The following is a 15,222-nucleotide window of genomic DNA, read 5'->3' as shown; positions in this document are numbered from 1 at the left end:
TCTGCCTCCAGGTTCAGAGCTCTATTCATTGCACCACCTAGCTGCCTAGAAGAAAGGAAGACTGCCATAAAACCTGTGACAGCTCCCAAAAGTCAACCTCTACCACCCCAAATACGAAGGCTCGTCTTCTACTAGAAGGTCAATATTTACATATTTCTCCCGTGCCTTAATTTAGGATCAACTTGTACTTAGTTTTTTCTCAAGTCATCAAAGCTAGGCCTGAAAGTCCAGCCTAAAGAAGTCAGTGAGATCCTTAAAAAGAAAACTAATCAGGGGGAAAGGACATGAGGAAAGATGCAAAGCAGAAATATCAGTCCCAGCCAGAAGCCTCCCACACTTCTCTGCATGGCTTCATTAAGGAAGGCTTCAAATGAAAAGCATACCACACACAGAAATACACATGCACACACATAAGAACACACACAGAAACACAACACATAAGAATTTAGGCATTGGAAAACATGCACACATAAAGGAGCACACAGTACATAAAGGTACATGCATGCAAACATAAATACATTGAAACATACATACATGTAAGGATGCAAAGACAGAAATGAATGAATGAATTAAAAAAGCGTAGAAAAATACATGTGGAGGGTTGAAACTCCAAAATGACTGTATCACTTTTTTAATTAGCTGCTCAAATATTTTCATTGCAGCATTATATATAATAAATAATAAATATATTTCTGTATAATAATAATTTTATGTAAATATATAATAAATTATATATTATATAAATATATAATAAATATATAAATAAATAATAAAAAACAAAAGAAAACAAAATTAGAAACAGTCTGAACGTCTAGAAAGAGGGGAAAGGTCCAATAAATTATGGTATGTTAATATAATGGAATACTGTGATACAATTAAGATGAGAAAGTATGAGAAATCAGAGAATTGGGGAAAGACAACAATGAAATAATACAAAGTGGAAAAAAATAAAACCAAAAGAATGGAGTTTATAATAACTATGATTGCAGAATAAAAGGTACAGAGGAAAAGGGGCTAACTTTGACATCGGAGGATCCGGGTCCGTGGCCTCTACTTATTACCTATTTGACCGAGGGAAAATCACTTTTCATCCCCTGGCCTTCATTTCCCAATTTGTAAAATGAGGGTGTTGGACCAGAAATAGCGTTGGAGGTCTCTTGTAGCTCTAAGTCTATGCTCCCGTGAAAAATGAATGAGAATGAATGGACAAAGAATCTTGATAAATACTTACAGGAAGGAACTAGCAAAGTCTTATGATACATGAGGCATCTAAAACAATTTAAATGTAAATAGTTATTAAGCAAGTTTCTTGGCTTATACGCCTGTGTTCTAAAAGTCTTAGTGTTGGCTGTAAGCTATTAAAACTGCACGAAGATTTTTGGGACACCCTATATAAACAAAGGCAGCTAAGTGGCCCAGTGGGGCCTAGAGTCAAGAAGACAGCTCTTTCTGAGTTCAAATCGGGCCTCAGACACTTACTAGCTATGTAACCCTGGGCAAGTCACTTCACTCTGTTTGCTTCAGTTTCCTCATCTGTAAGATGAGCTGGAGAAGGAAATGGCAAACCATTCCAGTATCTTTGCCAAGAAAACCCCAAATGGGGTCATGGAGAGTCAGACACAACTGAAAACAACTGAACAACAAGAAATATAAACACAGAAACTTGCTTAGTAATTTTTTGCATTTAAACTAATTAATTTAAGCTTTAATGTGCTTAGTGCTTAAAACTGCACTAAGACTTTTAGGACACTTTGGATTGTTGCTTAATGTTAAAGTTTCTAATAAATTATTTAATTTTTTTAAAGTAGTCATTGTTGAATGTTAACTCTTATTCCACTATTTTCATGAAAATATTTATTTTATTTATTCAAATTCTAAAAATTACACATGGAAAGACTCCATGTCTCCAACACATACATATGACACACAAAAGAAACCTCACTCGCATATAGCAATGAAAACATTCACCAATGTTAGAGGACAGAAAAAATAATCTAATGAGGGAGCATACACCCATTTACAAATGAAAACAGCTCTTGTTCCTTCTCCAAAACACCTTTTCCCTTTAGCCACACTTGAATTTTTCATAATTAAAAAATAACCTAAGACTCCAGTAACACAAGCTGCCCCCAACAAGCCAGGGCCTGCCCCAGCTCTCAGGGCTTCCTCCAACCTCCCTCACGCTAGACAGAGTAGTACACAAGCCCAGAGAAAATCCAACTTAAGGAAAGGCCTGTGTCAAACAGAGCCCTGTAAGGGAATGCCTGGGGCCAGAGACTTTTCTCTAAGCCAGGACATTTCAAGTTCTATTTAGTCATGAGTGGTCCTTGACCATACCCACTTGCCATGAGTTGTTACAGACAGAAGACACTTAACAAATCCTTGTTGAGCTATACGAACTAGAGTTTTTACAGCAGAGGGGATAGGTTTGCCCTGAGCCATCCACACCTTCTCACCCAGTCCCCCCAGGGATAGATGACACAGTTTTGTGAGATACTCAGTTAGGGTTAATGTTCTAAGTCCATACAACCAGTATGACCTTGGACATGTCACTTAACTCTCCGGACCTGTTTCCTCATCTGTGAAATGTAGGCATTGAACAACATGGTCTCTAAAGGCCCCTTTCAGCACTAAATCTATTATTTTATGATCTTTATAGCCAATTCCTTAATGATTAAAAATACCTTTCCTTCTCTAGTCCTTTCCCTATCAAACTACCTTGCATTTAAATAATAATAATTAACAGTTACATAGCACCTACTATATGTCAGGCACTGTGCTAAGTGCTTTACAATTATCACCTCATTTGATCCTCACAACAACCTGGGAGGTAGGTGCTATTATTATCCCCATTTCACAGATGAAGAAAATGAGGCAAACAAGGTTAAGTGACCTGCCCAAGATCACACAGTTAGTAAAAGTCTGAGATGGGATTTGAATTTAGGCCTGACTCTAGGCCATCGCTCTATCCACTATACCACCTAGCCACCTAACTGGAAGGGCTTTGTAGGCGAGGCAATGGGGACTCTGAGCAAGGAAGTGAATATGCCTTTAGCAGGACAGGGATCATTGGCAGGGTCAACAGCAAGTAATGGCCCAAACTAGTGGAGGAGAGGGCAAAAGAAATAGCATCCTTCTACACTCCCCTCCAGAAGATGCTGTAGCCTGGACCCCAGCAATGACAGACTAGATGATAATACCTGTGATTGCCAAAGTCTGTCCTGGCTCCAGCTATGGCCGGGAGGAAGATGGTACTTGTTGAGATGATGCCCACAGCCATTCTTTCCCCCTCTAATTAAAGGGAAAACTCTTAGGATACTTACCTAAGGGGCCAGGGAGTGGGCCCTGGCTATTATTGGGAAAGGTGCTGGCTGAAGCAGAGGTTTTGTCCTTCAGGGCCGGGCTCAGGGTGATCCGTATACCTACTGAGGAATTTTCCAAAGGCTTCTTGGGAATGGCCAGCCCCTTGGTGTCTATTGGAGCTACTTTTTGCTTTAGCTCCAGAACCCTGGTAGGATGAGATGAGATGAGAGTAGGAAAGAAGGGATACATGTTCCCCCACCTTCTCCCATGATTCTCATTCTCTCTGTCTCTCTGTCCATCTATCTGTCTCTCTCTCTCATACATGCACACACACACACACACACACACACACACACACACACAGAGCCCTGACCCTCCCACCTACCTAGGAATACACCTCACTTTTCAATAGACCCATTCTCAAACCACTGTGTGCAAACTAAAATTTTTTAATTTGATCATGTTGCAAATGCTCCAAAAACCAGCTGCTTAAAGCATGGGAGCTGAATCCTGAGTAAAACAGAGAATCGTTTTTTAACATGAATAAGCATTCCCTGATTTATTTGCTTTGTAAGTCTGGAATTCTGTATAATGTACCAGGTATTCCTAAAGTGGAGCTGTCCTGAAGCAGCCCTTGATCCAATTAATAATATTTATATGGCATTTTGAGTATTTACAAAGCTCAAGTACTTTTACAAACCATGTAACATCTATTACATATATGTATATAATGCATATGCATGTACATATACATGTGTATACACATACATATAATATGTATACATGCACACATACATTTTTTTTGCCCGTTTTATCCATACTACAATCCTAGGAGGTAGGTGCTATTATCATCCCATTTTACAGCAGGACACTGAGATTGAAAATGAAAGGCTAAGAAGTTTCTGAGTCTTCCTAACTCCAAGTCCCCACACTCCATCCACATTGCCACCCAGATGCCAAGTTGGCTCCCTACCCACTATTGGGTCTGTTCTTTACCCAAAAGAAAAGAACTTTGCTGTGTATCCTAGAGCTGTGTTTTTCCCCCTCTACTCACTCTGTTTTTTCCTTCCGTTCCTTACACACACACACACACACACACCTCCATAAGGCTTTGAGCATCTGTAAAGCTCAAGTACTTTTACAAACCATTTAACATCTATTACATATATACAAACACACAACACACACACACACACACACATACATATATACACCCATTTTTAGCCCATTTTATCCATACTACAAACTGAGACTGGGCCTACTGAGCTTTTCCTGCAGATTTCTATGCCAAGCCTCTCCCTAGCAAAAACATATGCCCTATAGACCCCAGTTCAGACATGTACACACAAGTATACAAAGATAAAGTATGGGTAGGTAGATATACACACATACACAGGTAAACACAAGTGTGCATATAGACAAACATACGTGTGTATGTAAGTCTATAGACAGATACACAGTTAACCTCTGGATGTGCATAGAGTTGGGTGCATCTTACATGGAGTAGGTGCTGAATGAATTGTGCATGCTTGTGTATTGTGCATATCAGGTCACATGTTACATATGTGTGTACCTATGTATACGTGCATACCAATATGTACTTTTTATTGGACCAGTAAATCAATATGCATGTACGTAACTGTGTACGCTAACTTTGCATAGATGGAATTACAGACATGTACATACATGCATGTATAAACATGTCTCCATACACAAACATACTAATAAGTAGACTCACATGGCACTCATATACAGGTAAACATGTGCCACTCACACACATGCATGTGCTGACATTCATACATACAAAGGTACACATATACCCTATGTATAGGTGTGAGCAGAGCTCACTTTGTCATGTAGTTTGGAGTTTCTGCTCCTGGCACTGCCCTTGAGTTACTCACTTGTCCACTGAAGATATTTTCTCCACGGGCTTTAGTTTGGATCGCCACCCTGCAGGACCTTCTAGCTGGTTTTCAGCAGGGCTGGGACCCTGACCCTGACCTAAGAGCAAGAACACCAAATGAAAACACTTGGAAGGGCTGAATACTTGGGCCCCGCCCCACTGCCCCGGGGTCTCCACTATGGAAAGGGATCTTCATTCAGGACTTAGAACCTCACAGTAGCAGCTCATGACCTGTGCAGCTCCACTTTGCAGCATTCAAGATGGACACAGTTGCCGTCCTGAGTCTATTTCCTTCTCTGTAAACTGAGAAGCTGTACTATCTGCTCTAGAAGGCCCCTCACATCTCTAACATCCTATGATTCTATAGAATTGCCTTGCTCTCCCTGGGAAAGAAAATAATATTAATAGCTAACATGTATACAGCACTTACTATGTGTCAGACATACTACACTTACTATCTCATTTGACCGTTGCAATAACCCTAGGAGATGGTGTGATTCTTTTCCCCATTTTACAGATAAGGAAAATGAGCCAAACACAGGTTAAGTGATTTGCCCAGGATCACAGGGCTAATCAGGCCAGATTTGAACTCAGGTCTTCCTGACTCCGGGTCCAGCATTCTAACTACTGCACCAAATCCAAAGATACTGTGTACCCAATACAACCGTCTCATCTTACAGCTAAAGAAACTGAGCCATAGTGAGATAAAGTGATTTGCCCAAGGGTTACACAGTACATCCTCAGCAGAGCTAGGACAAGAATCCAGATCACTAGATATCTAATCCAGAAAGACCTCCCCAAGTTGTCACATCTACTCCCCTATCTCAGTGGTCTCTACTGAGCTCGGGCTGCTTGCTTAACTGTGAGAGAACATCCCAGTTAAAGGGGGAAAAGCTGGTTTGGAAGAAGAGGGTGTAGACCAACCCTAGGTCCTTACACATCTTCAATATGCTCCCACATCCTCTTTCCCCACCCTCCTCTTCCCTTATACCTTCCTATTTACCTCTGCTTCCCAGAATTCCCACTAGCAGTGCCCCAATATTTTTTCCCCAAGATCAAAACCAACCTACTTGGTTTCTCAAACCCTCAGGACTTTTGCCACCTAAACTAATAAATTAATATTCAAGTTCAAGCATTAAATGACCCATATCTCCTATGGGATATTTGGGGGCAGCTCTGTGACACAGAACACCAGAACTGGAATTTGGAAGACTCATCTTTGTGAGTTCAAATCTGGCTTCAATACTTACTAGCTGTGTGACCCTGAGCGAGTCACTTTTTTTGCCTCAGTTTCCTCATCTGTAAAATGAGCTAGAGAAGGAAATGGGAAACCACTTCAGTATCTTTGCCAAGAAAACCTCAAATTGGGTCATGAAGAGTCAGGCATGACTGAACAACAATGGGAGATATTTGTATTTTAACAGGAGCCTCCTGGAGAAAAGTAAGAATAACTAGCATAATACTATTTTCACTTTTTTTGTTTTTTGCTTTTTCTTGTGCTTTTTTCCTTTTTGTTCTGATTCTTCTTTCACAACATGACTAATGTGGAAATACTCTTAATATGATTGTACGTGTATAACCTATATAGGATGGCTTGCAGTCTTGGGGAGGGGGAGGGAAGGAAGGAAGGGAGGGAGAAAAAAATTTGGAACTCAAAATCTTATAAAAGTGAATGTTGAGAACTACATTTACATGTAATTGGAAAAAAGAACTGGGAAATAATTGGGAAATGGTGGGGGTGGGGGTGGGGGGGAGGGGAAGAGTAGTTAACATGTATGTGGTGTGTCCCAAAAATCTTAGTACAGATCTAAGCCATTGAAGCTTTCAAGTGCACTAAAAATTTTGGGAAGCCCCACATAACTCTTCAAGGTTTGCAAAGTCCTTTATATAGATCAGCAGAGTAATAGCTAATGGTGGAATTTCATGGATTGTGACAGGCCAGTGGGGAAGATATTCTTGGGGGAAAGCGGTCCTTCCAGGAATCGTTCAAATCACACCATGTAGGCAGCTAGCTAAACTTTATCTACTGCAGCACTCATCTGTCAGTTTGACTCCCCACTAAAGTCATCTGTGCAAAGGCAGGATAGGAGGTTTACAGAGCACTCTGCTTTGTGTCCCTGGCTAGTTAAATATCATTCTGAGCACACCTCAGTCAGTCAGTCAATTAACATTTATTAAGTGTCTACTAAGTGCCAGGGGCCATGCTAAGCACAGAGACTTTAAAAAAAAAAAAGGCAAAAGAAGTCCCTTCTCTCAAGGAGCTCACAGTAGCCTGTGCTAACTTAGTAAGTTGAGAAGGAAATAAATTCTGAATTTTGCTGACACTGGTATAATAATGTGGAGAAAGGGGATACTGGGAAGTAATCTAACATTACAACACAATGAAAAACATACCTTGTCCAAAGGAAATGAGGTTAGTATGAGGTTTTTTGTTCTGTTTTTTTTCGTTGAATAGTCCACAATGACTCATCTCTTTTTTTTCTTTTTTTTTTTTAATTTTTAGGCAATTGGGGTTAAGTGACTTACCCAGGGTCATTTTTTGTTTGTTTGTTTTGGCTAGTGTGACTTGCCCAGGGTCACCCAGCTAGTAAGTGTTATGCGTCTGAGGCCGGATTTGAACTCAGGTCCTCCTGACTCCAGGGCTGGTGCTCTATCCACTGCGCCACCTAGCTGCCCCCTACAATGACTCATCTCTACTTGGATGTGCTACCATTACTTCCAATTCAGCAGATCCCAAATTAAAATCTTTTTCTGAGAGCGGGACTTGGTGCCAGGAAAATCTGAGTTCAGATTCTACCTTGGACTCTTACTAGGTACGTGACCCTGGGTGTCACTTAACCTTCTACCTCAGTTTCCTCATTTATAAAATGAGAATAATAACAATGCCCACCTCCCAGGGTTATTGTAAGGACCCAATGAAGTAACATTTGTAAAGCATTTTGTTGACCTTACAATGCTATATAAATATAAGTCATAATAATAATAATAATTATTATTATTATTATTATTATTATTATTTAACTTTCTCCCTCTACTTTCTAACTTTATCTACCATTTAAGCTCTCATCCTCAATCCATTTGACTTCTCACTCTTTTGTCACTCATCACGTCCAATCAACCAACAGTCCAGTCTTGCTGACGACCTCTTCAGCATCGATTACATCAGCCCCTTCCTTTCACTCTCACCAATGCCTCTCTTCTTTTCTCCAATGGACAATAGTCACTGCCTCCTCACTGGTCTCTCTGTCACCAGGCTATTCCCCTCTCCAATACGTCCTTTTTAGACTGATAAGTTAGTAATCTTCCTAATGCACAGATCATAAATTAAGAGCTGGATGAGACCTTAGAAGTCAGGGAGTCCAACTTTTCTGTCTGCAAGATGAGGCAATGGAAGCCCAGAGAGGTCAATGACTTTGTCCAAGTTCACACAGGTGATAAAGTAGCAGAGTCAGCCCCATTCAGAAGGGTTCCCACCGCCCCATGACTTGGCTCAGAGGAGATTAAACGGCTTATTACCCTTGTTGAAATATCTAGTATCAGAGCCAGGAGTAAGTTTCCTGAATCTGAGTCCAACACTGTTTCCAGTGGAAAATCTATCCTCTGGACCGTCTGTCACTCAAACATGGCCCTGGATCTCTCATCTCCATGCCTTTGCACTGGCCAGCCCCGCTTCCTGCAGCACAGTGCCTCCTCATTTCTACCTCAAAGAATCCTTTACTTCCTTCAAAATATACTTTTATGTGAAGCCTTTCCTGATTCCCCCCACCCTCAGGAAACTCTTTGCCTAATTACTTTGTAGCTGTTGTCCGGGCATTTCAGTCATGTCCAATTCTTTGTGACTCCATTTGGCATAGATACCAGAGTGGCAAACCATTTCCTTCTCCAGCTTATTTTACATAGGAGGAAACTGAGGCAAACAGGGTGAAATGACTTGCCCAGGGTCACACAGCTAGGCAGTGTCTGAGACTGGATCTGAACTCAGGAAGATGAGTCTTTACACTGATTCTGTATATGCTTGTACATGTACATGTTATGTCCTCTGATGGCATAGGAGACCCTGGGCAGTAGAGACTGTTACATTTTTTTTTATTTGTATTCCCAGCAACTGACACATAGTAGGTACTTAATAAATGCCTGTTAATTGACTGACCAGTTGATCGATTAATCTTGGGCAAAGCCAGCTGTTCTATGGGTTTACAGAGAGGTTCTATGTGCAGATCATTGAAGGGAGGGGACAGGTGGGGCTTGTGGGTGTGGCTGGCTCGCCCCTGGACAGATTCCTTGCTTGTGGACCCAGAGGCTTTGCTCGTCTGTTGGCACAGCCAGAGGAGTGGTGGTGGGTGTGTCCTGGTGGTGGGGGCAGTGTTTGTTCATGCCTCTGCTTCTCCCCTTCAGGGAGATGGCCCATCTGCACTCAAGGTACTATGGCCCAGGGCCAGTGAAAGTTGTGCCCTGAAGAACATTCTCTGAATCACCCCTGTAGGGACTGCAGGAGTGGGAGTCTGGCCATCAGAGTCTGAGGGACCCTGCAGTAATATTTCAAAACAGAAGAATGAATGGAGTCAAATAATATTGTGAGAAAATAATACTTCAGAGCAATCTCATAAAAGAGGGAGGGGAGGGCAGACAAGGGAGCCTCACCGTCTGCCACTGAGCTGTCAGGCTTCTGTCTGGTGTTTATGAGCTCACTGCCTGGACGAGAGAAGGTGGGGCTCTTCCTTGCTCTCTGGGGTGATGCTGGTGCAGAAACCTTGCTCTGGGATGAGAGTGCCGCCACCACGCCAGGCCGGGATGATGCAGGCTCCAGCTTTGTCCTGGGGGTCCTTCTTGGCCCTTCAGCTTTGGGATCTGGTGTCAGAGCCTGGGAAGGGGCAGGAGACGACCTGGTAGAAACAATAAGGCAGAGAGGGGGTCACAGGAAAGGTCTCCAGGTCCCATCAGGTCCTTCTCCCAGGGAGGGAGGCATCATTCCGTCAAAGTCTTTTATTGTTAGTCGGTCCTCCAGGACCCACACTCATGGAAGGAAGCCGTAGGTGATGAAACTACAAATCAAAGGCTTGGACTGGTTCTCTGTTGTTTTGGGGAGGAGTTTTGATGTGATTCAGCTGATTATTTTGCCAATTATAATTGGGGTAAGTTGACACATTCATTTCGGTCTGGACCCCTCAGCACACACCAACTGGTGGTTTCAGGTAGAGGCCCAGAAACAGGCTGGGGGGCAAGCAGAGAGAAGCCAACTTGGGGTTAAAAACATACCATGATAATCCACATATGGCAAATCCACATGCAAATAACCAAGAGCTGACTGCAACTGAGGGTATGTTTATTGAGTATTCACATGGATGAATGAATGAACTTTTAAAGCTTTGTTTGAGTTACTATTTGTACTTAATAAAAATTGTATTTCTGGAAAAAAGAGAAAGAAAGAAAACCTCTACACACACAAATATACCACCTGACAAGGCTGGCCAAGCCTGTAGGCAAGTAAGATCAGAGATGCCCTGGGGACACCATCCCTTGTGGGTCTAAACAGTCCAAGTTTAAGGGGTGGGGAGGATACGATAAGGAACCAAACATATCTTAGCCTTCTCAGGTTAGATACTGGTCTGTTGTTTCTTAATTTGCCCTCTTTCAAAATGCCAAATCTTCCCTTCTCACTTGAAGGACAAGAGCATTAGGGCCTTACCTTAGACCCATTAAGGAACACCACACTGGGCACGAAAGTATTTATAGCAGCTCTTTTTTTGGGACGGCAAAGAACAGGAAAATAAGGGGGTGCCCAGAAGTGAGAGAAAAGCTGGACAAAGTATGGCGTGTGAATGGAATGGGATACTATTGTGCCTTCAGGAATGATGAAAGGAATAAGAGGGCTTGTATGAACGGATATACCAAGGGAGGACTGAAACAATTTACACAATATCAACGCAATTGTAAAAATGAACAACTTCAAAAGATTTAAGAACTCTGACCAAGCAATGACCAACCATGATTCCAAAGGACCAATGATGAAAAATTCCACCTACCTCCTGACAAAGACGAGTTGGACCCAATATGGAAAATGAGATGTACATTTTTTGGACATGGCCAATGTGAGAATTTGTTTTGTTTGATTATACATATTTGTTACAAGAGTTTTACTTTTTTTTTTTCTCGATACAAGGAAAGGGGGTAGGAGGTAGAGAAAATACATGCTTGTGAATTGAAAAAAAAACTTTTTAAACAAATTTTAAAAAACCACCCATTGATCCCAAAGGATGATCCTACTTAGCAAGATTGAAATTCCAAACTGTGGGCCTTTCCAAATCCCAGGGATAGTAACCCAGATCTTCTAGGTCCTCTGGATACCACCGTGGTAGTCAAACACCAGAGGGTGTTAGGACCATCTTTTGTCTCCCATGCAGGCTCTTACCTGTATGTACAAACCCAGTATGTTCCACTCTAAAAATCACCTTGCATGACATTTTGCATGCTGTCTCTTGTCATGCATGCCATAAGTTTTCATGTCCTGGCTTATATAAACACATAGTGTTCTCTCCATATATAGTAGTAGAGAGAATGTGTCCTTAACTTTTTTTTGTGTTCATGGACCCCTTTGGTCCATGATAAAATCTATGGACCCCATTCTCTGAATAGTGTTTTTAAATGCATAAAATAAAACACAGAAGCTTACAAAAAAAATCAATCGCATTGAAATAATTAAGAAAATAGTCATTTTTTAACAAGTGGTTGAACCCTAGATAAAGAATCCATTATCCACAGCATACGTGAGGAAAATTCCTCTTACCTGCTAGGGTCCTGGGTAGTAGTGCCCTCCTGACCATTTGAGGCAAAACCTGGTCCTTTCATAAGATTCTTCACAAGGAAGTCTCGAGCCTTGTCCTTTGTGCTATCCTGTGTAGACTGACTAGGAGCAGTTGTGACCCCCAAGGATGTTTTCCCAGCTGCCTGGGAGGAAGTAAAAGTCAGACCATACACCTTGGAAGCTGGGGGTTTGTCAGCTGAGACCCCAGAAGACTGGAAGAACTTTTCCCGGGCTTGTTGCGTCTTGGACACTGATGAAGTCCAGCTACTGGGGCTTGAGTCTGCCTTGTGCTGAGAAGCAGCTGTATATGCGTTTGACTGGTTTTGAGGAGCTGCGTGAAAGTCTGATTTGATCCGAGAAGTGACGCTCTGGGTTGCTGTTGAAGAGTCCGATTTGCTCAGAGGAGATGTGCGTGGGCTCTGAGGAGTCACACTAAAACTTAATTTACCCTGGGAAGAAGTCTTGTGAGAATCTAATTTGCTCAAGGCAGGGGTTGTAGGTGGATCTGATTTTCTTTGAGTAGATGACCACCCCAAGGGGGAGTTATTGGTAACACCACTGGGCTTGCCTCCATCTGGAGAAGAGTTCTGGATAAATCGGTTGAGGAAGGAGTTTGACAGAGTATTTGTACTGGACGTTGACTTCTGGAGGGCTGGGTTGATGGGGCTGAGGGAATTCGTGGCACTATTGCCCACAGAAGATGGGCTCCATCCAGATGACTGGACAAAACTCTTGGGAATGGAATTGCTAATAGGTTCTCTGCCTGGCTGGTTGGTTTTCTGCCCAGCCTCCCTTGGTTTGTCTAGTTCCCGGGCCTTCCAGGATACACCAGGGGATGTGGTATCCATTGGAACAGGGTTGGTCCGGCTCGGATAGCTGGCTGCTGGCTGCTTTCGATCTGTGCTAGGGGACTTAGAGTTTGGGGTGGAAGCTCTGGTGGGGTGGCTCGTGCAGACAAAGATACCAGGTTCTCCTGTGGACTTGTAAGCACCTGAGTGGAGTGTGTTGGAACACTGTTTGCATCTGTGGATGTAAGAGAGATCATTAGGGGAAAAAAAGTCCCCCAAGAACCTACGTTTGTAAGCTCCCATCTTGGAGCATCAATTCCAACCAATTCCATCAACTCCAACCAATCCACCAATATGTGTTCCATGACTACCTGCTACTGTGCTATGTTTTTTGGGGGAAATAGGAATATAAATATTCTGACTCCCTGTGGCTGTAGCCATCTGACCTGCTTAGTGCAGTACCACCCAGAAGCTTTTAAAAATTAGAATGACCAACATCACAACCAGTAACATCCTCGAAAACACGTAAGATATGAGCAGACTACCTCTGGAAATGGAAGACACATCTTACTCTCACTCTCCTCTCCCATGCCCACCAGCAACCCAAATGACATGTCATTCCTCTACTCAAGAATTTCGTGACTCCCTATTACCACAGTCATATTCAAACTCCTTTGTCTGGCACTCGAAGCTTTTCATAATCTGTCACTACCATACTTTTCCAGACTCATCTCATGTCACTGTATTTGCTCTGTCCCCTGAGTTTTCATCCCTCCATCTATCCCTTTGCTTATATCTTTCCCTGTGCCTAGAATAGCCTTCTCTCCCCCCTTAGTCTGATGAAGCCAAGCCATCTTTGGAAACCCAACTCAATGCCACCTTCTCCATGAAGCCTTCATAGATAGCCATATCCTTTTCCCTCTGGTAGCACTTTTCAAAACTCTAATGTCCTGACCATATAGTATCAGTTATCTTGTTCTCCTACTCAATGGCATAAGGACAGATATGCTCTCTTTTCTAGACTTTTTATCTCTCTTCATGCCTAAAAAAGTGTTCCGCACAAAGTCAGAGCTTGATGAATGCTGGTTGAATTGGAGACAACAGGTTCACTTGTGCACATCCTAAATCTCTCTGTGCCTACCCCAAAGGCTCCCTCATGTCCTGGCCTCACCAATCCAGACATTCCACTCCCACAGCCTTTCTATATGAAGTGCTCATGGTACCAAGTGACCATGCCCAGGAAGGCTTTGGGGGAACGGGAACAGACAGGAAGACTCAGACAAGTCTATCTTGGGCTAACCGGAGAGGAGCAACCTGCTTCTGACACTTACTACCCAGGTGACCTTGGGAAAGTCACTAACCTTTATGGGCCTCAGTTTCCTCAACTGTAAAAGGAAGGAATTATACTAGATGGACTCTGAGATTCTTTCTAGCCCTATAGTTATGAGTCTATGTATCTTCCATACCAGTAGGTCATAGTCTCCTGCTTCTAATCCTAGGGATGGCTGGTCCCGAAGCTGCAATCCAAACCTGGGAATAAGCTATAAGAAAACTTCAATTAACCTGAACCTGACAGGCCAGAACCCTTAATAAACTAGGTTCCTGCCCTCCAATGATATTCTACTTTTAAAAGAGTCCTATGGCAAGAAAACACATCTATAGAAAGGATTTAGTTTCATTTTGGGTTTTTTTTTTTGAAAGGTAATCAAGATCAAATGACTTGCCCATGGTCACACAGCTAATAAGTGTCTCAGGCCAGATCTGAACACAGATCCTCCTGACTCCAGGGCCAGTGTGCTACCTTAGATGCCCCAATTTTTTTGTTTGTTTTTTTGTGGGTTTTTTCTCCTTTTTTTCTTTTGCTTTTTGGTGAGGTAATCGGAGTTAAGTGACTTGCCCAGGGTCACACATCTAGTAAGTGTCAAGTGTCTGAGGCCCCATTTGAACTCAGGTCCTCTTGACTCCAAGGCTGGAGCTCTATCCACTGTGCCACCAAGCTGCCCCTGGGTTTTTTTTCCTTAACTCAACATCATATAATGTCAGAGCTGGAAAGGGACCTTGGAAATCATTTAATGCAATAGTTTCCACCTTATGGACTGAAGAGTTTTTACAAATCCATAAATCAGCAAACTTACTTCCTGTGGCTTGAATAATATCTCTCTCTCTCTCTCTCGCTCTCTCTCTCACACACACACACACACACACACACACACACCCTTTTTTTAAGCAATAAGTAAATGTCGTGATTAGTAAGATGCAAACTCCTTTGAACGTATTACTGAATCATAGTAGCTTTGGCTTACTAGTAGTAGCTTAGCACATAATCTTGGTCAATAGACTTTAACTTCTTTCAAATAGGAATTTTTTTTAATTTTTTAGGTTAAATTTTTTTTAAATGTTTATGTTGGGGCAGCTAGGTGGTATAG

At 42.3% G+C, this 15,222-nt stretch overlaps 1 protein-coding gene across 1 annotated transcript in view; it reads right to left on the bottom strand.

The window, feature by feature from the left end:
* MICALL2 (MICAL like 2) overlaps nt 1–15,222 on the bottom strand; it is a 58,629-nt gene that overhangs the window by 10,991 nt on the left and 32,416 nt on the right. Inside the window, exons 6-9 of the mRNA XM_027875012.1 lie at nt 11,991–13,031; nt 9,848–10,089; nt 5,205–5,304; nt 3,324–3,508 (exon numbers count right to left, since the gene is read on the bottom strand). Coding sequence (XP_027730813.1) covers nt 3,324–3,508; nt 5,205–5,304; nt 9,848–10,089; nt 11,991–13,031 — 1,568 coding nt within the window. The remainder of the gene's footprint in view (nt 1–3,323; nt 3,509–5,204; nt 5,305–9,847; nt 10,090–11,990; nt 13,032–15,222) is intronic.

This window comes from Vombatus ursinus, unplaced genomic scaffold, assembly GCF_900497805.2.
Source record: "Vombatus ursinus unplaced genomic scaffold, bare-nosed wombat genome assembly UNPS02014807.1, whole genome shotgun sequence".
In the NCBI taxonomy this organism is placed as follows: Eukaryota; Metazoa; Chordata; class Mammalia; order Diprotodontia; family Vombatidae; genus Vombatus; species Vombatus ursinus.
The sequence above is the reverse complement of the archived record's forward strand: the minus strand, read 5'-3'. Positions and strand labels throughout refer to the sequence as shown.